The sequence below is a fragment of the Notechis scutatus genome, chromosome 1 (assembly GCF_049901735.1).
Source record: "Notechis scutatus isolate UNSWTSFEM ecotype Mainland chromosome 1, rNotScu1.2, whole genome shotgun sequence".
Taxonomy (NCBI): domain Eukaryota; kingdom Metazoa; phylum Chordata; class Lepidosauria; order Squamata; family Elapidae; genus Notechis; species Notechis scutatus.
In genome coordinates, this window is record NC_142009.1 from 334905487 (window position 1) to 334930152 (window position 24666).

General features: G+C 45.3%; 1 protein-coding gene across 2 annotated transcripts; it reads left to right on the top strand.

Annotated features, from left to right (window-relative positions):
• Positions 1-879: 879 nt before the first annotated feature.
• LOC113425933 (perilipin-3) lies at positions 880-23168 on the top strand. Of its 2 annotated transcripts, XM_087952794.1 has the most exons (9): positions 880-960; positions 7336-7445; positions 8133-8191; positions 11108-11303; positions 13605-13687; positions 16354-16813; positions 18895-19094; positions 20346-20483; positions 21211-23168. In XM_087952794.1, the coding sequence occupies exons 3-9, from the start codon at positions 8150-8152 to the stop codon at positions 21736-21738; spliced, it is 1647 nt and encodes a 548-aa protein (XP_087808920.1). In that variant the 5' UTR covers positions 880-960; positions 7336-7445; positions 8133-8149; the 3' UTR covers positions 21739-23168. The 2 variants fall into 2 exon arrangements, with proteins under 2 accessions (XP_087808920.1, XP_026544027.1); XM_026688242.2 differs by lacking the exon at positions 7336-7445.
• Positions 23169-24666: the final 1498 nt, after the last annotated feature.

The following is a 24666-nucleotide window of genomic DNA, read 5'->3' on the forward strand; positions in this document are numbered from 1 at the left end:
ATGGACGTCAACTCCCGGAATGGACTTCGACTCCAAGGATGGACTTCAACTCCCAGGAATGGACGTCAACTCCCGGAATGGACTTCGACTCCAAGCAATGGACGTCAACTCCCGGAATGGACTTCGACTCCAAGGAATGGACGTCAACTCCCAGAATGGACGTCAACTCCCAGAATGGACTTCAACTCCCAGGAATGGACGTCAACTCCCAGAATGGACTTCGACTCCAAGGAATGGACGTCAACTCCCAGAATGGACGTCAACTCCCAGAATGGACTTCGACTCAGGAATGGACGTCAACTCCCAGAATGGACGTTAACTCCCGGAATGACTTCGACTCAAGGAATGGACGTCAACTCCCAGAATGGACGTCAACTCCCAGAATGGACTTCGACTCCCAGGAATGGACGTCAACTCCCAGAATGGACGTCAACTCCCAGTATGGACTTCAACTCCCAGGAATGGACATCAACTCCCAGAATGGACTTCGACTCCAAGGAATGGACGTCAACTCCCAGAATGGACTTCAACTCCCAGAATGGACTTCAACTCCCAGAATGGACTTTGACTTCCAGAATGGACTTCAACTCCCAGAATTCCCCAGCCAGCCATGCTGAGCAGGGAATTCTGGGAGTTGAAGTCCACACGTCTTCAGGTTGCTGTTTTTAAAACCAGAATCTCATTGCTGATTTGTACCAGGACAAAGTTCCCTTTGACCTACTTCCTGGGATCTCCAGCATCTTGGTGTAGGCTTCACCTGTCAAGTTGCTCTACCTGTGTTTTCACCCTCTCCGCCCCTGCACCAATCCCACATTGGCCAAGCCAAGGTGACTCCTAGATCTGGGCTCGCCTACTCCTCGTAGGCTTAAAACTTCCCCTGTGTAAACGGGAACACGTTTGTATCAGGAGTCTGTCCACAAGCCATCTGGAGGGACCATCATCCGATATAACAAGACCCAGGTAATTTTGATGTGACGGATTGTGTTATTATTCTGGCTGGGTTGTCCTGTGTGGCTATAATCTTTTTGGCAACTTTTAAAGCTGCTGGAGTTCCAGAAATGGTGTGAAGACTCAGAGATCCTTGACCCAATCAGAATTTGATTCAATAAGATAGATGCACCATGTGCAGAAAAGGGAAGATTGCAAGGGGCCTGTAGACCAAGACTGAAGTTCTCCAGATCTTACAGATTTACAGATTAACAGAGTTGGAAGGGATCTTGTAGGTCATCTAGTCCAACCCCCTGCCTAAGCAGGAGACCCTAAACCATTTCTGACAGATGGCGGTCCAGTCCCTTCTTGAAAGCTTCCAATGATGAAGGTCCCACAACTTCCGAAGGCAACTTCTGTTCCATGGGTTGATTGTTCTCACTGTCAGGAAATTCCTCTTTATTTACATGTTGAATCTCTCCTTGTTCAGTTTCCATCCATTGTTCCTTGTCTGGCCTACAGGAGCTTTAGAAAATAGCTTGACCCACTCCTGTCAGTGGCAGCCCCTCAAATATTGGAAGACTGCTATCCTGTCTCCCCTGGTCCTTCTCTTCCCTAGACTAGCCAGGCCCAGTTCCTTCAACCGTTCTTCATATGTTTTAGTCTCCAGTCCCCTCATCATCCTGGTTGCTCTTCTCTGCACTCTTTCTAGAGTCTCAACATCTTTTTATAATGTGGTGAACAAAACTGGATGCAGTACTCTAGGTGTGGTCTTACTAAGACTTTATAGAATGGTATTAGTATTAGTACAGAATAATAAAAACAAGGACAAATAGGCTGAAAAACAGCTTCTATCCCAGGGCAGTAGGTAGCTCTTTTGAATTCTGCTGTATAGTGCAGTGTTGGTGCGGTGTCGGGGGTTTCCGGTTCAATGTGTGAAGGGTGAAGGATGTGTGGTTGTGTTTATTTTCATGGTCATGGTCATGATGTACACTGAAGATGGCATTTGATTTCATTGTATGAGGTGCAATGACAATAAAGTAAAGTAACTAATTAGTACCTCCTGTAATCTTGATGTATCTCTCTTAATACAATTTAGGATTGCTTTTTTGGCTGCTGCACAGGGCTGTCCTATTTAGCTGGTTGTCCACTAAGATTCCGAGATCCTGTCCCAGTTCCTGCTATTGAGCCTGGTTTCACCCAGCATTTTCTCATATAATAAGGCTCTTATTTTTTTGAGCCCGAAAAAATGGCTACTGGGCTTAATTCCCCCTTGCATCTTTGGGTGGGCAGGTGTCGACGGCTTGGATGTTGACCTCGGTTGTCAATGCAGGCACCCACCATATCCGGGTGTGCAACAAAAAGTACTTCCAAGGTCCCTCCACCATCCCCCATTTGCAGTTTTAATATAGCCTTATTGAGGGCCTGGTTTCACCCATGCCTATAAAACATGCTGGACTTCCTTTGGGGAGGCCGTATTGTTGGAGAAACAGGGTATATGTGTCCTTTGGGTTTTCTTGCCTAAGTGTAGGGCTTTCCTTTTCTCTACATTGAATTTCATTTTGTTAGATACAGCCCAGTGTTCAACTCTGTTGAGATCCATCTGGATCTTGAGCCTATCATTTAGGGTGTTGGCTATTCCTGCCAGCTTAGTATAATCCACAAATTTGGTACGTTCCCCTTCTATTCCCTCATCTAAGTCATCTTGGCTTCTCCTAAGATGCTAGAATTATTTAACCTGAGAAGAAGAGGATTAAATGGCATTTTGTGGAAGGGAGCTTTGATGCTTGGATTCAGATCAAGGATTCTGCCGCCTGGAAAGTCCCTCAAGTCTGTTTCCTCCCCCACTTTTTTTTTTTAATTTACAAAATCTACATTTTAAAGACTTCAAAAGGGTATCTCTTCAGCTTTTATCTCCTCCTCTCTTTTTATTTTATGTTATTTATATTTATTTGCCAAGCATGAATTAGCGAACATATAGTTGGAACATGATTATGATTACGTGAAATGGGTACGAATAAAAGGGAGACATTAGGACAGGGGCGGTAAGCACGTTGGTGCGCTTTTGCAGGCCCCCTTACAAACCTCTTAGGAATGGAGTGAGGTCCATGGTAGAATAGAATAGAATAGAATAGAATAGAATAGAATAGAATAGAATAAATATTGGATGAAGAATAGAATAGAATGTAAAATAGAATATAGAATAGATAGAATAGAATATATAATAGAATAGAATATAGAATAGAATAGAATAGTAGAAAATAGTAGAATAAAATAGAATAGAATAGAATAGAATAGAATAGAATAGAATAGAATAGAATAGTTGGATAGACCCTGGAGGTCTTCTAGACCAGCCTCCTGCTCAAGCAGATGACCCTATACCCTTCTGTGTGTTGTGTTTGTTTGATATTTTGGTTTTGTAATCAATAAAGTTTGTTTAAAAAAAAAGAATAGAATAGAATAGAACAGAATAGAACAGAATAGAATAGATATTGGAATATAGAATAGAATAGAATAGAATAGAATAGAATAAATATTGAATGAAGAATAGAATAGAATATAGAATAGAATATAGAATAGAATACTAGAAAATAGAATAGAATAGAATAGAATAGAATAGAATAGAATAGAACAGAACAGAATAGAATAGAATAGAATAGAACAGAACAGAACAGAACAGAACAGAACAGAACAGAATGGAATAGAATAGAATTCTTTATTGGCCAAGTGTGATTGGACACACAAGGAATTTGTCTTGGTGCAAATGCTCTCAGTGTACATAAAAGAAAAGATACATTCATCAAGAGTCAAGAATAATCAGGTACAACAGTTAATGATAGTCATAGGGTACAATAAGCAATCAAATCATATTAGGAAACAGTCAATATAAATCGTAAGAATACAAGCGACAACGTTACAGTCATACAGTCACAAGTGGGAGGGGATGGGTGATAAGGATTGATGAGAAGATTAATAGTAATAGAAGTGCAGACTTAGTAAATAGTTGGACAGTGTTGAGGGAATTTTTTGTTTAATTTAGAGGGTCTAAGGTTAAAGTTTTGGGGGTTTGGGGAAGAAACCACAGAGTCAGGTAAGGCATTCCAGACGTTGACCACTCTGTTGTTGAAGACGTATTTCCTGCAATCGAATTTGGAACAGTTGACCTTGATTTTGTATCTATTGTGTGATCGTGTGTTGTTGTGGTTGAAGCTGAAGAAATCATTGACAGGTAGGACAGATAATTTTATGTACTACGCTTAGATCAGACCGAAGGTGGCGTAGTTCTAGGTTGTCTAATCCCAAAATTTCAAGTCTGGTATAAGGTATTCTGTTGCGAGCAGAAGAATGGAGTCCTCCAAAGTGGTCAGTGTCGACCTCCAAAGGTGGATTAGTCCTTAACCACAATTGACCACAATTGAGCCCAAAAGACAGGCAGACAAACAGTATTATACTTCTCTAGCATTGTTTCCATGTTTATTTGACTCCGATGACAGGTGATGAAACGGGCTTTTTCAGAAAGTGACTCAGCTGCAAGAGACCAACAATACAGGACAGCTGCAAACTTGTGCAACTGGGACGTTCGTGCGGTGGTGTGTCAAATGCATTTGTTGGGTCTCCAGGACTACAAAGAAGTTGGCTGTGGTCTAGCAACATTTCCTTACAAAAAGTCTGAAAGTTGGGGCACCAATGTGGGTTCTCTAAGGTGTCCAACTTCTTCTTGGAAATACAGGAGTACGTATCACCATAAAAAGGTAGGTCCGTGGTGAAGATCACGCTGGTCGATCAGAAACGTTGGCAGTTCAGCGGTTCGAATCCCTAGCTCCGCGTCACGTTCCTTGTCCCAGCTTCTGCCAACCTAGCAGTTCGAAAGCACGTTAAAAAAAATGCAAGTAGAAAAATAGGGACCCCTTTGGTGGGAAGGTAACAGCGTTCTGTGCGCCTTTGGTGTTTAGTCATGCCGGCCACATGACCACGGAGACGTCTTCGGACAGCGCTGGCTCTTTGGCTTTGTGACGGAGATGAGCACTGCCCCCTAGAGCCGGAAACAACCACTAGCACGTATGTGCGAGGGGAAACTTTACCTTATCACCACATATTTTGGGGGAAATGTGGACCTGAAAGAGCATAACCAAGGAACCCAACTCAGATCACCTCTCAGCCAGCCATGGAGAAGTCTTCTTCTGAAGACTTCTTTCCTTCTCTCTTGGCTAAGATGACCATGGAAGGGATGGTGCAAGAGAGAGAGTCACCAAGAAGACGAAGAGCAACCTTGCGTGCTGGTTTTTGGAGTTGCTCAATGCGACAAAACATCGTGGGCAGACATTTGGAAAAACGGGTTTCTTTCCCAACAAATTCAAATTCTTGCAAGATGAGAACAATGTCTTCTCTTGGTCCTGGGTCCAGAACATTCTTCTCCCGCCCAAATGGTACGCCTGATCTGCAAATCCAGTGAGGCGGTGAGGCAGAAGCATTCTTGAGGTTGCTTACCCATACCATCGTTGAAGGTAGACTGCGCCTACGCATGGAGGAATTTATGCACTAAGTCTCTCCCTGCATTTTCGATGTGACCCATGGTCCTCCTACACTTCTTCTGAGCCAACCAGGTGCCTGGGTGATGTCCCTCAAAGACACTGGAAGCGAGACGGTGACCTTCCCGAGTTATTAATCTTCAGCAATGAATAATCCAAGGTAGACTATTCCTAGGCATGGAAGTGCCACGTTGCTGTCCCAGCTGTAGACTTTTGTAAGGAAATGTTGCCAGATCAGAGCCAAGATCTTGGTAGTCCTGGAGGCCCAACAAATGCATTGACACACCAACACACCCAGTTGCAGACGTTTGTGGCTTTTCCTGTATTGTTGGCCTCTTGCATCCTGGGCTTGAGATCAATTTCATTTCTAAGAAAATATTCTACCTGGCTGCAGTTGAAGATGAGGGAAAAAAAGGCTTTCTCGTTGGAGAACGTTCCCATGGATTGGCTCCAACTTTGAGTCACTCTCTTGGATGAACATCAATTGGATGGCTGCTGCATTGTGACATGGAGCAGAAACAATTGGCTAACAGGTCACGTTGTCCTTCTTCCTTCTCTCTCTCTCTTTTTTTTATTTGTCAATTACTTACAAGGTAATAGGTATAAGCATAAACATAGTTATGGATACATGAAATGGATACATATAAGAAAAATAAAAAGAAACAATAGGACAGGGACGGTAGGCACGTTGGTGCACTTATGCACGTCCCCTACAGACCTCTTAGGAAAGGGGTGAGGTCAATAGTAGACAGTCTAAGGTTAAAGTTTTTGGGGTTTGGGGAAGAAACCACAGAGTCAGGTAGAGTATTCCAGACATTGACCACTCTGTTGCTGAAGTCGGATTTCCTGCAATCAAGTTTGGTGCGGTTAACCTTGAGTTTGTATCTATTGTTTGCATTTCCCCCACCCGACTTCAAGGACATGGCATGGCCTCCCAGCCGCAGCATTAACAACCATTTGGTTGTTAAATAAACGGCCATAACTCAAAGGCTGCTTGGATTAGATTTTGAGACCTCTAAGTAGTCTTTCATTACAACTTCAAACTTTTCTTTTACTTAGGATTTTATAGAGTTTTTTGAGAACATGCCTCACTAATGCTTCAGCAAACCATGGTTTACAGCATGCACAAACCTAGTCAAATATTTATGTCAGCCAGTCTAATGTCTGATAGAGTGTTTTATGCCAGCCAGCCCAAAATTTGCCCCTTTGCAGGATATGCCCTTCCGTCTCATTTGTTTCCTGCACACTGTCTAGTTTTCTTTCCTTTTTAATGATATTGCTGTGAACCATGCATAATACATTCAGATTATTTCAACACAGTGGTATTTGTACAGTATGGAGTAATGATGATGACCCTTTTAATGTTTGGATAATCTAAAATCATTGCAGATGTTTTTTTAAAAAGGAGAGAAACATTCTACCAGCACTAATTAGGACTTGAAATGGCAGGGTTAATGAGCATAAAATTATTTAGCTTTTTCATCCAGAGCTAAATATAGCATTTAGGGGGGGAAATACTGCAGATTGTTTCAATCGTTGTCGTACAGTAAAGATTTCTGTCTTAAATTTAGTATTAAAGTCTCCACCGTATTGTTACTTAATACCATTAAAATATTATTCAATTACTAAGTATAATGTTATTTAATCTTATATTAAAGTATTCTGGCATTTTAGAATCCTAATAGGCAGGCCTCTGCTAGGTAACACCCCAAAATTAACAATTAAAAAAGACATTAAAAAAATCTGGATAGTGGATGTGGCATTAACTGAAGACAGCAGAAAAGAAGAGTAAGGAGTGGAGAAAATCACAAAATACAGAAAGACCTGCAAATAGAAGTAGAACGACTGTGGTGAAAGAAAGCAAAGATAGGATCAACAGTGATTAGGTGCCTTGGGTGCAACCCCCAAATAACTGGAGCATCACATAAACACCATCGGCATTGACAAATTCCCATCAGTCAATTGCAAAAGGCAGCTTGACTCAAAAAGGTGACATAACTATCTCCAACCTCCACATCTGTCTATTCCCAGGTTCTTGGGAAAGATTTAATAGATGGAGAAAAGATGCCAAATCTAATCTGAACATCTGGCTGACTGTATGACCAACCATATTAATTTACTTTGTTATGCCATGCCGATGGATGGATGCATGCATGTATGGACAAAGGGAGGGAGGGAAGGAGGGACAGAGAGATTGATGGATTGATGGACAGAGGGAAGGATGGATGGAGAGAATGAGGGAGGGAGAGAAGGGAAGGATGAAGGGAGGGAGGGAGGGAAGGAAGGATGATGGATCAATGGGTTGATGGATCAATAAGATAGGTACTGTAAGTGGATGGATTGTGGATGCATGAATGCATGGGCGGAGGGATGGAGGGAGGGAGGAGAGAGGGAGGGAACGAAGGAACGATGGAGGGAGGGAGGGAAGGAAGGAGTGATGGACAGAGGGGAGAGGGAGAGAAGGATGGAAGGACAAAGGGAGGGAGGGAAGGATGATGGATCGATGAGTTGATGGATTGATAAGATAGGTATTATAAGTGGATAGATGGATGGAGGGATGCATGGAAGGAAGGAGGGAGAAAGATGATGGATCAATGGATCGGTGGATAGATAAGACAGAAGTGAACGGAGGAATGGAGGGATTGGTAGTAAACTACGGATTGTGTTCTCTTGCAGTTCAACCAGAGTTCCTCATGGCCAATGAAGCGGAGAACCAGAATGTTACCAAGGCAGAGGTCAGTTTCCAAACTCTTCGTTCAGAAAATGATGGTTACCAGGAATACTGTTGCATCGTTTGCGGAGTCCACGGCACGTCTTTATAGACTCCGGCCACAGCTCCTCCAACTTGGTGCCTCCGGCTAGGTTGGAAGCATTCCTTTTCGTCGTGATCTTTGTTTTCTAGCAGAGGAGAATGGGATCAGTAATCCCAAGCTATCCACCGAGACGATGCTTGGCCAAAATCGCAAAGAAACGCAAATACAGGTATTCCTTGGCTTACAACCACGATAGGTTGTAACCCTGAATTTCTGTTGCTAAATAAGGGATTGCCAAGTAAGTCGTGCCCAATTTCCTCCATAATTTACTTAAGATACCCCTCTACAGGTAGTCCCAGACTTATGACAGTTCATTTAGTGACTATTCTGACCAAGGCTTATGGAAACACTAACAAACACACGTTAGTCCCAAAGCCCTTTTTTCTTTATTTCAATGGCTGTGGATTTTAGTCATTCACAGCCTGTAATGAGTCTAACACAGTTTGTTAAATAGTCCCATGGAAGTCTGCCAAAGTCCTTCAGGATAAGTCTGATAAGCACCCACCTTTATCTCCCTTGAAATGCTACCAACAACTAAATTTCCAATTAGCTATACAAGGCCAACCGGAGCACAAATTCAATACAGAGCTTCAGGTGTCAAACTGACCAGTACAAACAAAGTTGCTTCCTGAAAAGGCTCGTGTCCCTTTGCTCCTCTTTTATGTCTTATGAGAGAGCCAATCACCTCGAAGCCTGAGTCGTCCCTTTTGTCTTAACTGTTCTTGCCTTCTGGCAGCTCTGTACATGCACGCACTGGGAACAGGCTCCCCCTGTTCCTCTGCCTCACTGATGTCAGATTCTGGAGGCTCCGGAGTTGGCACATAACTCCAAGATGGCCCTGGCTGCATCTCTGTATCAGATGCAGGACCCTCGTCCGAGTCGTCCCCAGAATCCTGGACTGGCCCATGTTCCTCCCCACTGTGCAACTCTGCTACTGTCCCCACAGGCTGCCAGTGGACCACAACAACGCTAAAAATCGTGACATGAGCGGTTTTTATACTTACGACCATTGCAGCATCCCTTTTCTGACCAAGGCTTCCAAGACTATAATTATGCACACGCTTATTTTAAAATCAAGTCTTGTTTTATTGCAATGCTGGGAATTATTTTCATTCCCAGCCGGGAATGAATCTCAAATAGTACCTTGAGATAAGCACCCACCTTTCTTTCCTGTGAAGTGCCAATAACAGAATTTCCAATCAACTAGAAAAAAAAACAACCGAAGTACAAAGAGCTTCAAGAACGAATCTGAACCAAATGAATGACTTTGCTTCCTGCAAAGGTTTCATCATCTTTGCCTGTCCTTTATACCTTATGGGAGGAGCAATCACCTCCCAGCCTTACTCCCAAGTTGCCCCTTTTGTCTTAGCTGCTCTTGCCTTCTAGCAGCTCTGCGCACATGCGCACTGGGAACAGGCTCCCCTGGGTCCTCTTCCTCGCTGCTGCCAGACACCGGAGGCTCCAGAGGCAGCACCCCACTCCCAGATGGTCCTGGCCCCATCTCTGCATTGGACGCGGGACCCTCGTCCGAGTCCTCCCCAGACTCCCTGACTGATCCCCGTTCTTCCCCACTGTCCGATTCCGCTGTTGTCTGCACCGGCTGCTGGCGAACCACAACAATCCCCATGGTCATGTGATCAAAATTCAGATGCTTGGCAACCGTCTCATATTTATGACGATTGCAGTGTCCCGGAGTCACGTGATCCCCTTTTGCGACCGTCTGATGAGCAAAGTCAACAGGGAAACCGGATTCACTTAACAACCATGTCACTCACTTAACAACTCCATCGATTCCTTGAACAACTGTGGCAAGAAGGGTTATAAAATTTGGGGCAAAACTCACTTTCAACACTGTCTCGCTTAGCAACAGACATTTTGGGCTGAGTTGTGGTCATAAGTTGAAGACTATCTTTCTCTTAAGGTTAAATGTCTCAAAAGTTGTCCTGGAAAAGTCCTTCCGCTTATGGTGAGAAGAAAAAAATAATAATGTTCTATTTATTTTGAAATGCAGAGTTAAAAATGTACAAAATGACGAACTGAATTTCACAATGGAGGGTTAATGTTTCACCTAAGTAAATATTAATGTCTGGATGGATTTTTCCATAGAAAATCTGCTGTAATGAACAATTTTTGTTTGTCCTTTGTCTTTCATGGAAGCTCTCAACGACTCTGCAAAACACAATCTGTGAAGCCCCCATTATAACCACAACTGATTAAGTTCCTGCCAGTTGCATCCCAGCTGTGATGCAACTGGCACGAACTTAATCAGTTGTGGTTAAGTTAATAACCACTAGTTAAGTTAATAACCACTTACGTCCGCAGCTGGAAGCAAATTTTCTGTTGCTAAGCCAGGCGATCGTTAAGTCAGCCGCACCTGAGGTTACGTCCCTTCTGCCGTGGTTGTTCAGGGTATCACGGCAGTTGTTAAGCGAGTCACGCAATCGTTAAGCGAATTAGTCTTTTCCCCTTGATTTTGGTCATCAGATGGGATGATCGCCAATGCCGATCGCGTGATTTGCCAGCACCGTAAACCCATGCCGGTGGCAAGCGACCAAATTTTAATCACATAGCCAGAAGGATACGGCAATCATTGTAAGTGTGAGGACGGGTAACTTCGAACGGTCGTGAAACGAGTCGTTGTAAGTCGAGGACTACTCAGATAGCAAGGGGAGTGGGGGAATCCCCAGATGGAGACCTTCCATCCACCCCAGCCACAAAGGGCAACACTCAGAAATGATGGGAGTTGTAGTCCGTGCAATCTAGAAGTATATCTTTGGAAGCCACAGATCTCTTGGGCGAGGGAACCAGGTGAGATCCAACTCTCTTGCTTTCCTTCAGAACATCGTGACCAGGATCACCAACCTGCCCTTGGTCAGCTCCGCGTACGACGTTTGGTCCTCCGTGTACCAGTATGCCAAGACGACCTACCCTTGCGTCAACACCGCCTGCAACATTGTCGAGATGGTGGCCGCGGTGGCTGTGGGCAGTGCCCGTGGAGGGGCCCAACCTCTCCTGCCCCATCTTGAGCCTCAGAGTGAGTCCAAATGAGCCCAGTTGCTGGGTGGGCATTGTCAATTCGTAAAACATTCCTACGCCTGTTTTAGTAGTTGCCATAAAAAAAAAAGTGGGGGTGGAGGAGGAAGGAAATCTGGAAGAGGCAGTGCAGCATTTTGGAAGCAAAAGTACATTCCAACTCTTATCTTTAAAAGATTGTAACTTAAAATACCAGAGCTTTTGCCCGGGAATATATTTAATTGGAGAACGTGATTGACGACACCCAGCCTGTGATCGTACTCAATTGGAGAATCTGATTTATGACATATCCAACGGGGAGGGGGAAAACAGGGTCACGGGGGACTGTAAATTACATAGGCCAGAGTTGGCTTCATACAGGGCAGGGCCAGTATGTCCCTTCTAATAAATCCTTTGAAGTTGGTTGAAGTTTGGCTCGAGAATCATGAGTTAATTAGGGCGATTGCTGGAATCCTGACAGGCATGGCCATAGTGGGCCTAGTCGGCCTCCTGCACCATGGCAGGGGGGCTGTTTTTGCTCTCCCCAGGCTCCAGAAGCTTTCGTTGAAGCCTCTGTGAGGGTGAAAATGGCCTCCCCCAGGCTCCGGAGACCGTCCTGTCTGCAACTCCCAGGAGGCCTATTTTTCACCCTCCCCAGAGCCTCTTTGTGGGGCCTGTACTTACCTGGCATCCAAAATGTGCCATGAGGGGACTCCTGGAATGGGTGGAGTGGGCAGGGTGGGGCCAACCAGGGGTGGGATTTATCAGTTCGCCGAACCGCTCATTAAAAATGATAAAATTAGGTACTGGTTCACCCGGACCAGGGTGAAATGGTAGCAGCCCACACCCTGACCTGCCCCCTTTATAGAGTCCAGTTGGGTGCCTTCAGCACCTTTACTCAGGGTAGAAGGTCGAGCGCGGTCCAGTTCCAAGCATCCTTTGGCTGCCATCAAAATTTCTAGTCCTCATGGCATAAACCAGAGGTGGGATTCAGCTGGTTCTTAAATTTTGAGTAGTTCTGGAGACCCGGCCAATCCCGCCTCTGACTGGCCCTGCCAAACCCGTCTCTTCTCCGCCTCCCACTGAGTCCCAGCTGATCGGCTGGGTCTCCTTTGGTTGCCCTGCACAGGAGAACGGAGCTGGAAAGCAGGTTAGTGGGGTGGGGGAGGGAAGGGGGATTTTGCAGTAACCTTCCCCTGCCACGCCCACCAAGCCAAGCCACACCCACAGAACCAGTAGTAAAACTTTTTGAATCTCATCACCGGCGTCAACGTTTCTTGGCAAACCCCATTTCACTTCCCTCCCGGGCTTCCGTCTCCTTCTTTGGAAGGGAATGCGTGGGACGTTTTCATCTCTTTTTTTTTTCTTCCTCTCATTCTCCTGCTTGGCGGTTTAATTCAGGGGGGTTTATTAACCTCCTGCACAGGGTGGGCTTCAAACATTTGCGCAAGGGGTTTTCTGCCCTGGTTGCTGGGTGTACGTAGTTGGCCTCCTGCACCACAGCGGGTGGGGAGGGCATTTTCACCCTCCCCAGACTCCTGAGGCTTTCCTCGAGCCTCCAGGAGGGCGAAAACGGCCTCTCTGGGGTCCGGAGGCTCTCTGGAAGCTGGAAACGGGCCCATTTCCAGCCTTACGGAACCTCCAGGAGGCCCGTTTTTCACCCTCCCGAGCCTCTGAGCAGGCCCTCAGCAATTGCCACCCAAAATGGGCCACGTGGGGGCTCCTGGGAGGGGTGGGTGGAGTGGGGCAGGGCAGGGCCAGGATTTGGCGGTTCGCTGAACTAGCCATAAAACCGCCATTAAAATTAGCTACCGGTTCATGCGAACCGGGGCAAACCAGTAGTAGCCCACCGCTGCTCCTGCTGAATTTGTGATCGAACAATGTGATCGAACCTTTTGGTCTCTGGAAGAAAAGCTCAAAAGCCGCCCCGGTCTGTGCAATTCTGTAAAATATCCAGCAAAAAACCTCTTTAGAGGAAATCCCTGTTTGCAAACGCCTTTTTAAGAAATCTGAACTAATTTAGAATTCACGTCGTCTTTTCTCGGTTTAATTAATTAATTAAAAGAAAAACACCCAATCCACTTTTCTTTGATAAAAAGAGGATGTTTTCAGCCAAATAGGAACCCTTTTAGTTCTTTCAACGGGAATCAAGAAATGGACGGCCTAAATGATTTTTAAATAAATCGTCATAGATTAGGGAATGTGGGTTTTCTTTTCAATCTGAAATAATACCAGCGTTTCAGACTGAAACATAACGCGAGGCTGGTTTGACTTAAAGCCAAACGTTTTAAAATGTTTCCCCCTCTTCCTCCCTCTTTCCTAGTTGCAACCGTGAACGAATATGCTTGCAAAGGATTGGACAGACTGGAGAAAAAACTGCCAATTCTTCAACAACCAACTTACCAGGTTAGATAAATTTGCAAAGTTCCCCAAAACACACCTTGCTGGCTGGGGAATTCTGGGAATTGAAGTCCATGAGTTGTAAACGGGCCATCGTACGCTGAGAGTATATGCACCAAAGACAAATTCCTTGTGTTCCAATCACACTTGGCCAAATAAAGAATTCTATTCTATTCTATTCTATTCTATTCTATTCTATTCTATTCTGTTCTGTTCTGTTCTGTTCTGTTCTGTTCTATTTTCTATTCTATTTCATTTTCTATTCTATTCCATTTTCTATTCTATTTTCTATTCTATTCTATTTTCTATTCTATTCTGTTTTCTATATTCTATGCTATTTTCTATTGTATTCTGTTTACTTTTCTATTGTTTCTCTTCTCTTCTCTTCTTCTCTTCTCTTCTCTTCTCTCTCTTATTCTTCTATTCTATTCTATTCTATTCTATTCTATTCTATTCTATTCTATTCTATTCTATTCTATTCTATTCTATTCTATTCTGTTTTCTATTCTATTGTATTCTTTTCCATTCCATTCCATTCTATTCTCTATTCTTATTCTGTTTTCTGTTCTATTTTCTTTTCTATTCTATTTTCTATTCTATTCTATTATTTCTCCACCCCTTTTCTAGATGATTGAAACTACAAGTAATCCTCCACTTACGACCACAATTGAGCCCAAAAATTATGTTTTACAAGGGAGAATATTTTCAAATAACCTTTGCCCTATTTCACAACTTTTCTCGCCATACTTGTTCAGTGAATCACTGTCAGCTGTCAAATTAGTAACAACGGTCGTTAAGTGAACCTGGCCTCCCCATTGGCTTTGTTTGTCAGAAGGACGCAAAAGGGGATCACATGACCCCAGGACACTGCAACCGTCACAAATGTGAGTCAGGTGTAAATCACGTGACCATGGGGATGCTCCAACGGTTTACACCTGTGAAATATGGTTATAAGTCACTTTTTTCAGTGTCTTGGTAACTTTGAAGGGTCACTAAATGAACTGTTGTAAAAAGAAGACTACCTGTAATTCTCATTTGCTCCAGAGGGTAAGACAAGATAAATAGAACAAAAAATTCAAGAATGTGGATATAGATTAGATATTTATAGGAGCTCCTTCTTCATGGCCAGAGTTCTCAATCAGTGGAAGAGGCCCCTTCCTCGTCACTGGAGGTTTTTTGGTCATATAGTGAATCAGGGCAATCTATAGAGGGTTGGACTGGATGACCTCAGAGCTCCCTTTCAACACCATGGTTCCAGAGATTCTTTTGAAAAAGGTACAATTAAAAGATGAGGGAGGGGGGAAAAAAACAGTGAAAAGCACATTTTTCCCCAGCAATTAACATCCGGAGAAGCAGGAAACTGAATCTGATAAAGAAACAATGAAGAAACTCCACCCTTGGCTGGCCAAGTTCCTATCACCAAGTTTAGAGAACTCCAAGGGGTCTATTATGTTTTTGGAAATGCAGATGTTCCTCAATTTACAATCATAATGCAGCCAGCTCATGACAGTCGTAACTCATGACAGTCATAAAGCAGGTCGGTTGCGTGATTCCCGCCCCCCGATTTTAAGACTTTTTTGAGGCAGTCATTAAACGAACACAGCAGTTGTTAAATGAATGTTGAGGTTTTGTCCAAAAAAGGGGATATAACTGCTGCTTTTCGACAAAACTGTTGTGAACCACGGTCAAACAGCTATACGCGTCACTCCACCGACCTGTTTTACAACCATCGTGACAAGTAGCTGGAATATGGTCATAAGCTGAGGACTACTTAAGGGAGGAAGGTGACTGTCTGAACTTCAGAACTGGGTTGTAACTTCCTTTTTACAGGCAGGTCGTACCTTCAAACGGTTGCTAAGTGATTGGTCGTAGCTCAAGGATAAAGTCACTTTCCACGGTCGCTTTCTGGTTTGACTTGGGAGTTTTCCAACTCAACCATTTTCTGGTTCTTGCTCAAATATTATGAGTTCTACCTTGGACTTTGACGAGCGTCCTGTTCTGACCTGGGCTTCCCCTACAGCACAAAGCCCCCTCCTCCTCCCAATAAAACCCCTTTTATTTAGTTTACAGTGAATTCCTCTCCAGAAGAAGTCCCGACCAATAGTCCTTCAAGAGATTTCACAACTACAGACCTTTATCAGGCTTGGAGAGTTACCAGGCCGATATCTTTCAGTTGCCACACTGTAGCAGACAATGCTTGGCAAGAATGCAGGAACAGATCTTCACCCAAATGAACTAATTATCTCCTGCAAAACCCCACTCCCCTTTCATTCCTTTTTTATTCCCTATGGGAGGATCCATTCGCTATCTACCTGTGGCTTTACTCCCAAGTCAACCCTTGTTCCTTAGCTGTTCCCTTCTCCTGGCAGCTGTGTGCATGTGCACACTGGGAACAGGCTCCAGCTGTTCTTCTGCCTCCCTGATCTCCGACTCCGAAAGCAGCTGATAACTGTCAGATGGCCCCGGCCCCATCTCTGCCTCCGACGCAGAGCCCTTGTCAGAGCCTTCCCCAGACTCCAGGACTGGCCCATGTCCCTCCCCAACCTCCTCGCTGTCCGAATCTGCCGCCAGCTCTGCTGGCCACTGGTGGACCACAACAAGACCTTCCTTGCCATTGAATGGCCACCCAATTATTCTCGCTCAGCCTTTGATCTTCTTCCTCCTCCTTCTAGGTCTTTGAAGATGGCGTCACCTTGACCAAGACGGTGGTTTCGTCCACCGTCCAGGCAGCTGGTGAAGCCAAGGAACGCATGACCCAGAAAGTGACCAAAGCTGTTGACCTTACCAGGGACATTGTCCAGGACAGCATCACCTTGACCAAATCTGTGGTGAGCACCACCGTCAACACGGCCCGGAACGCTGCCAACGAAGCCAAGGGCCTCATGACTCACCACGCGGCTGACATGGTCAACCTGGGCAAGGAGACCATGAATGAGGGCGTTGACCTTACTCGATCGGTGGTGTCCAACACGGTCAAGGCTGCCCGTCAAGTGCAGAGCGCTGGGGCTCTCCAGGAGGGCGTGGAGATGACATCTTTGTTTCGGCAAGCCGTGGCCAGCGGAGTGGACACCTTGTTGGATAAGACAGAAGAGATGGTGGATTATTACCTTCCCATGTCAGGAGAAGAACTTGGTAAGAGCAGAGGCACCACCAGCTTGTAAATCAGCTTGTTGCAATCAATCTGTCAGTAAGAAACCCAATTAGGGGCACCCAATCAGCTTCCAAAGTCAATTCTCCAAAAACTGTCTATCCGCCTTCCTTCCTTCCTTCCTTCCTTCCTTCCTTCCTTCCTTCCTTCCTTCCTTCCTTCCTTCCTTCCTTTTTTCTTTTCTTACTTTTCATTTTCATTTTTCTTTCCTTCCTTTTTCATTTTCTTTTCCTTTTCCTTTCTTTTTCTCATTTTTTCTTTCTTTTTCTCTTTCTTTCCCTTTCTCATTTTTCCTTCCTTCCTTTTTCATTTTTCTTTCCTTCCTTTTCTTCTTTCTCATTTTAATTTTTCCTTCCTTATTTTTATCTTTTTCTTTTTCATTTTTTCCTTCCTTCCCGTTTCATTTTTCCTTCCTTTCCTTCCTTCCTTTCCTGCCTTTCTCTTTCTTTCTTTCCTCATTTTTCCTTCCTTCCTTTTTTATTTCTTCCTTTCTTCCTTCCTTTCCTTCCTTCCTTCCTTCCTTCCTTCCTTCCTTCCTTCCTTCCTTCCTTCCTTCCTTCCTTCCTTCCTTCCTTCCTTTTTCTTTTCTTACTTTTCATTTTCATTTTCTTCCTTCCTTTTCATTTTCTTTTCCTTTTTTTCTCATTTTTCTTTCTTTTTCTCTTTCTTTCCCTTTCTCATTTTCCTTCCTTCCTTTTTCATTTTTCTTTCCTTCCTTTTCTTCTTTCTCATTTAATTTTTCCTTCCTTATTTTCTTTTCTTTTCATTTTCATTTTTCCTTCCTTCCCGTTTCATTTTCCTTCCTTTCCTTCCTTCCTTTCCTGCCTTCCTTCTTTCTTCCTCATTTTCCTTCCTTCCTTTTTATTTCTTCCTTTCTTCTGTCCTTTCCTTCCTTCCTTCCTTCCTTCCTTCCTTCCTTCCTTCCTTCCTTCCTTCCTTCCTTCTCTTCCTTCCTTCCTTCTTTCTTTTCTTACTTTTCATTTTCATTTTCTTTCCTTCCTTTTTCATTTTCTTTTCCTTTTCCTTTCTTTTCTCATTTTCTTTCTTTTTCTCTTTCTTTCCCTTTCTCATTTTTCCTTCCTTCCTTTTTCATTTTTCTTTCCTTCCTTTTCTTCTTTCTCATTTTAATTTTTCCTTCCTTATTTTTCTCTTTTTCTTTTTCATTTTCATTTTTTCCTTCCTTCCGTTTCATTTTCCTTCCTTTCCTTCCTTCCTTTCCTGCCTTTCTCTTCTTTCTTTCCTCATTTTTCCTTCCTTCCTTTTTTATTTCTTCCTTTCTTCTGTCCTTCCTTCCTTCCTTCCTTCCTTCCTTCCTTCCTTCCTTCCTTCCTTCCTTCCTTCCTTCCTTCCTTCCTTCCTTCCTTCTCTTTTCTTACTTTTCCTTTTCATTTTCTTCCTTCCTTTTTCATTTTCTTTTCCTTTTCCTTTCTTTTTCTCATTTTTCTTTCTTTCTCTTTCTTCCTTTCTCATTTTCCTTCCTTCCTTTTCATTTTTCTTTCCTTCCTTTTCTTCTTTCTCTTTTTAATTTTTCCTTCCTTATTTTTCTTCTTTTCATTTTCATTTTTCCTTCCTTCCTTTCATTTTCCTTCCTTCCTTCCTTCCTTTCCTTTTCTCTTTCTTTCTTTCCTCATTTTCCTTCCTTCCTTTTTATTTCTTCCTTCCTTCCTTCTTCTTCCTTCCTTCCTTCCTTCCTTCCTTCCTTCCTTCCTTCCTTCCTTCCTTCCTTCCTTCTTTCCTCCTTCCTTCCTTCCTTCCTTCCTTCCTTCCTTCCTTCCTTCCTTCTCTTCCTTCCTTCCTTCCTTCCTTCTCTTCCTTCCTTCCTTCCTTCCTTCCTTCCTTCCTTGTCTTGTCGGCCACTCATCTCATCTGCAGGCAACTCATTTAGGCAGCCAAGCGAGAGCAACCAACCACGTAAAAAAACTAACATGAGAAAGAAAAAGCTGGAACGAATTGAAGGACAGGGGGTTTTTTTTGTTTCTTTTTTGGAAACCATCCATGGGGGGCTGATCCTTCCTGGGATCGGAGGGGGCCTCTTCACACCCGCTTTGTCCCCCCCCCCCTGCAGCCCAGCTGGCTAACCAGGTTCAGGGCGTCAGTCCGGCCTCCGTGGACGAGCAGCGCAGAGATCAGAGTTACTTTGTCCGCCTGGGTTCCCTCTCCAGCAAACTCCGTTCCCGGGTCTACCGGCATTCCCTGAATCGGCTTCACGTGGTCCAGGAAAACACCCAGGACTTGCTCGGCCAGCTCCAGTATGTGATAAACCTGGTAAGTCGGCCCTGGGTTCAAATCAGCCAGGACACAGTGCCATAAAAAAAAAAAAAAGCCAACACAGTCCTAATGTGCACAAACAGAGAGATATAATCAAGGTCATGTGAAGTGTGAATACCACTTTGCAAGGCCTTGGTAAGGCCACACTTGGAGGATCGCATTCGGTTTTGGCTGCCACGACGTAAAGAAAGATGTTGAGACACTAGAAAGGGTGCAGAGAAGAGCCACTGAGGTGATTAGGGGGCTGGAGCAGTGGTGGGATTCAAATATTTTTTACTACCAGTTCTGTGGGTGTGGTTTGGTGGGTGTGGCTTGTCTTGTTGGGCGTGGGTTGGTGGGCATGGCAGGGGAAGGGCACTGCAAAATTCCCATTCCCTCCCCCACCCCACTAACCTGCTTTCCAGCTCCGTTCTCCTGGGCAGGGCAACCAAAGGAGACCCAGCCGATCAGCTGGGACTCAATGGGAGGCGGAGAAGAGGTGGGGTTGGCGGGGCCAGTCAGAGGAGGGATTGGCCGGTTCTCCAAACTGCTCCAAATTTCCGCTACCGGTTCTGGAATCGTGTATGGCTAATCTAGAGGGGAAAAAAGGACTGAGGATGACATGATAGCAGCCTTCCGGTATGTGAGGGGCTGCCCCAAAGAAGAGGGAGTCAAGCTATTCTCCAAAGCACCTGAAGGCAGGAAAAAGAACCAACGGGTGGAAACTAATCCAGGAGAGAAGCAACCTAGAACTAAGGAGAAATTTTCTATCCGTGAGAACAATTAACCAGTGGAACAACTTGCCTCCAGAAGGTGTGGCTGCTCCATCACTGGAAGTTTTTAAGAAGAGATTGGATAGCCACTTGTCTAAAATAGCATAGGATTTCCTGCCTAAGCAGGGGGTTGGACTAGAAGACCTCCAAGGTCCCTTCCAACTCTGTTATTCCATTCTGTTCTAATCCAAAGTACAGGTAGCCCACAACTGATAATGATTCATTTAATGACCATTCAAAGTTACAATGGCACTGGGGAAAAAATGACTTAAGACCATTTTTCACCCTTATAACTGTTTGCAGCACCCCCCTGGTCAATTGGGGATTTGGGGGTGTGGTTGGGTGACGATGTCTGATTGATAATGACCATCACAATTCACAATAGAAATTGCAGGTTCCATTACGGTCGTAAGTCGAGGAGTAGCTGCATTGAGTTACCAACTGAATAGCTTTGCATTGTTTCTTTCAATGGTTTTTATTTCTGCTTTTCTGGCAGGTGGGACATTTGAAAGACAGTGCTGGGAGCCAATTCCAGGAAGCCCAACAGAAACTGAACCAAATTTTGCTCAAATGGACCCACATTCAGTCAGAAGACGGTCAGGAAAGAAGAAAGAAAGAAAACTCCCCAGAACAGGTATTCTATGCGACAGGTGGCCCTCAATTTAGCAGGGGGTTGGACTAGAAGACCTCCAAGGTCTTTTTTTAACCATGGCCCCTTTAAAAGAGATGGACTTCAATTCCCAGAATTCCTCAGCCAGCATGCTTTAAGATGGGTGGACTTCAATTCCCAGAATGCCTCAGCCAGCATGCTTTAAGATGGGTGGACTTCAATTCCCAGAATTCCTCAGCCAGCATGCTTTAAGATGGGTGGACTTCAATTCCCAGAATGCCTCAGCCAGCATGCTTTAAGATGGGTGGACTTCAATTCCCAGAATGCCTCAGCCAGCGTGCTTTAAAATAGATGGACTTCAACTCCCAGAATTCCTCAGCTAGCATGTTTTAATATGGGTGAATGTCAACTCCCAGAACTCCCCAGCCAACATGATTTAAGAGGGGTGGAACTCAACTCCCAGAATTCCCCAGCCAGCCATGTTGCAGTCCACCCATTTCAAAGTTACTGAAGTTTAGAAACACTGTCATAAATACTAAGGTGGCTCTGGAACATGGGTGTGTTCTGGGGAATTCTGGGATTTGAAATCCACCCCTCTTAAAGCATGCTGGCTGGAGAATTCTGGGAGTTCAAGTCCCCCCCATCTTCGAAAAAAAACCACACTCACTGGTTTATTTACAAGATACGATCCCAAAACTGCATTCACCCATCCGACTCAGTCTTGTTGTGATGCACAATTTGTCCTCTCCAGGTTGAGTCGGCGACTTTGGCCATATTGAGATCCCTCATCCAAGACCTCAGCCCTGCTTACACCTGGTTGATGTCCACTGTTGAAGTGCTGCCCAGGAGCCTCCGCGAAAGGGTGGACCAAACTCAGAGTAACTTCCAACACCTCCACCGCTCCTTCTCTACCGCCGAGTCTTTCCAGGATCTGTCCTCCGGCTTCCTCACCCAGAGCCAGGAGATGATCTCCCAAGCCCGGGATGTTCTCCACATGTTGGCGGAACACCTCATCCAGATCACCCCTCTGAACTGGATCGTGGGGCCCTTCCGACCCCAGGAAAGAGGGCCGGGGACCTCCCGGGAGGAGAGCGGGACAGGGCGGCTGAAGGAGACGGGCAAAGGCGTCAGGGCGTCCCCGTCGGAGAAGGTGGCAACCAAGAAGATGAGGAGGATGGAGGACACAACCGAGGTGGACCCCAGAGAGTCCACAGAGGCAATAGGGGCCTTGAAGGAGCTGCTAGCAGGCTCCGAGGGGGCCCCCGAAGAGAAGAACTAGGAGAAAGGAGAGACGAAGACCACCGTGCCAGTAGGAAGTCTACAGGGATCCCCACAAGGCATGGTCGAAAGTCCCAAAATGGTGACCACAACAAAGCTTTGATGGCTTCGTTGGGTCCACCATTCGACCACACCTTGCGGACATCCCTGAGCCCCATATCCCAGCAAGTTCACCTAAAAGTTTTGCAGTTCTTCCTACTAGAAGGTCGGGGTTCCCCAACCCCATTGCCCCCACCCCCACCCCATGATGCTGGAGGCCTCCTCCCCAAAAAGGCAGATGAAGGAGACACCATTTCCAAGAGGCAAACTCCAGTCGAGAGAGAGAGAGAGAGAATCAGGAAAGCTAAAAGCTCACCGAGAGATCGATCTGCTTGGATCCATTTTTCCTTCTCCCCAAAGGCACCCAGATCTTCCCTGGGGGGGGGGAGGGGGGTGACCGGAGGAGGCTATTTGCACCCCCCCCCCAAAAGTGTGGGGATCCATTTTGTTAATTTCCAAAAGAGCCAATCTTAGACACCTGCTTTAAGTCAGAAGTTCCAAGGGTGGGATTCAAAAATTTTAGCACAATCGGTTCTCTGCTCAGTTGCTAGGTGGGCGTGGCCAGGGTGGGCGTGGCCTACTCAGCCTCCTGCACCACAGTGAGGGGGGGACATTTTTGGAGGCTCAAGGAAAGCCTCCCTGGGCTCCGGAGGCTTTCCTTGAGCCTCGGGAGGGTGAAAACAGCCTCCCCCAAGCTCCAGAGGCCGTTTGGAGCCCAGTAACAGGCCCATTTTCAGACGCCTGGAACTTCCGGGAGGCCTGGATTTTGCCCTCTGAGGGCCTCCACATGGGCCCTGCATTTACCTGGCATCCAAAATGACAGATGTGGGGACCCCTTCAAACTACCAGCTCGACGAACCAGATGTAAAATTAGCACCCGGTTCGTGCGAACCGGTCTGAACCGGCTGAATCCCACCGCCGGTCAGAACTTGCAACCAAAAAGGGGGTCAGGAATTAGAATTGGGGAGAAGAGACGGGTTAGCTGTTTTATTTATTTAAAACTTTCTTTCCCCCCATTTCTCTTGGAGCATATTATAATCTAATTAGGCAGTAGGCATGGCACCCGGTTCCAAGGAAGGAATCGACACCTCGGAAAGGAATTAAAATGGCCTCCTACAGCCAAGTGTCTAGTCCTCATTAGTGCAGAGATGCGTTTGTAAATAGGTGTAGGGCTGGGCAGTTGAGGTCAAAGGCTTAATGGCAAAGGTGGACTTGAAGATGATTTTTGAAGGCGGGCAGAAGAAACGGCGGGTTCATTTAACTGGGGATGAGTGGGAGGGGGGGAGTTCAAAATGGGGCCCAGCTGAATTTCCATGAAGCTAAGCTTTCAGCATCTTCCAGGGGGTCCTTCTTTGGTGTCCACGCTCTGGGGGAATAAAATTTAAAAACGTGTGTGCCCGTTTCCATCGTCTTTTGGGGTAGGGGAGATTGTGGGGGCTTTGGAGGGTGAATAAAAACCGGCGGTTTAATATAGTACTGAGGAGATGGGAGGACGTGGCAGTTTTCTCCAGATAGCATGGATTGGTATAAAAGTCCCGCTTAGGGGAAGGGTCTATTGATGGATGGAGGGATGAGTGGGTGGGTGGGTGGGTGGATGGAAAGGTGGAGGAATGAATGAATAGTTGGAGGAATGGGTGGAGGGGTGGAGGGAGAGGTTTGAGTGGGTGGAGGGAAGGAGGGAGAGAAAGGTAAGTGAGTGGGTGGGTGGGTGGAGAGAAAGGTAAGTGAGTGGGTGGGTGGGTGGGTGGAGAGAAAGGTAAGTGAGTGAGTGGGTGGGTGGGTGGAGGGAGGGAGAGGTGGGTAGGTGGATGGAGGGATGGCTAAAAAAGAAAACAGTATGACCAGAAGACCTTCTTGTCAGCAATCAATACTCAGATAAGCAAGGATTAACACCAGACAAACAAACTCAAAACAATACCCTCAAAACAACCAAGAACGCTCCCAACAACGCTGACAGGGCAAGCCGGAAGTATATAAATGAGAGCCAATTCCACTCCTTTCTAGCATTGAAGATGTTACCTAGTTAGGTGATGAAATGTCCCACAAGAAAACCTCCTCCTCCTCCTTTCCACTAGCACTGAGGATGTTACCTAGTTGGGCCGTGAAATGTTTGCAAGAAAACCAGAGAGTGCATCACGGACCTCATAGTCCTCCTCCTCCTCCTCCTCTCCTCCAACCTCCCTCCCTTTTAACCACTGAGGATGTCACTAGTTGGATCATAAAATCATCTGCAAGACAGTCACCAAGCTCAAAAAAAAGCACCAAGGACCCCACAGTTCAACCCTGAGCTACAGATATTCTTTTCTGTTGGGTGGCATGGCTGTACTCGCCCTCTCGACTTCCCCCGGGAAGCAACCCCACAACCCAGAGAGCTGAACCACCCCATCCCATCATCCCCGCCCAATCCCTCCTCAGCAATTGCAGATGTTTTGAGTTCAGCCTCCTTATCAGAAGCCCCAAATCTTGGTGCCTGCCGGGTGCTGAAGTTGCCCACAGAAGTCAGGCTGGGCCCTTATTTGCAAAACATCATTTTCCCACAGAACTGCAGCCTAGCAAACTGATGGCTTTCTTTCTTTCTTTTTCTTCCTTTCCTTTGCATCCTTCCTTCCTTTGTTTCTGTATATCTTTCTTTCTTTCTGATCATTCTTTTGTTCTTTCTGAACTTTTTCTGTTTCTTTCTTTCTCTTTTCTTATCTCGCTTTTTTCTTCTCTCTCTCTCTCTCTCCTGCCTGAATATAAAATACAAATGAAAATAAAAGCAATAGGAAAGTTGGATAAAAGAAGGGAGACCGAGATGTAAAGGAAAGGGGAAATAAAATCAGTATTCTCCTATATTTTTTCAGTGTAGTAAAAGCCAGAACAAAGTTACAACCTCCACTTTTTATGTTCA

Excerpts from the sequence above, each read along its gene's own strand:
- LOC113425933 (XM_087952794.1), top strand. The coding sequence starts at position 8,150 with ATGGCCAATGAAGCGGAGAACCAGAATGTTACCAAGGCAGAG. Across the intron at positions 8,192-11,107 it reads AGAATGTTACCAAGGCAGAG|AACATCGTGACCAGGATCAC; the intron begins GTCAGTTTCCAA and ends GCTTTCCTTCAG. Across the intron at positions 19,095-20,345 it reads TCCAGTATGTGATAAACCTG|GTGGGACATTTGAAAGACAG; the intron begins GTAAGTCGGCCC and ends CTTTTCTGGCAG.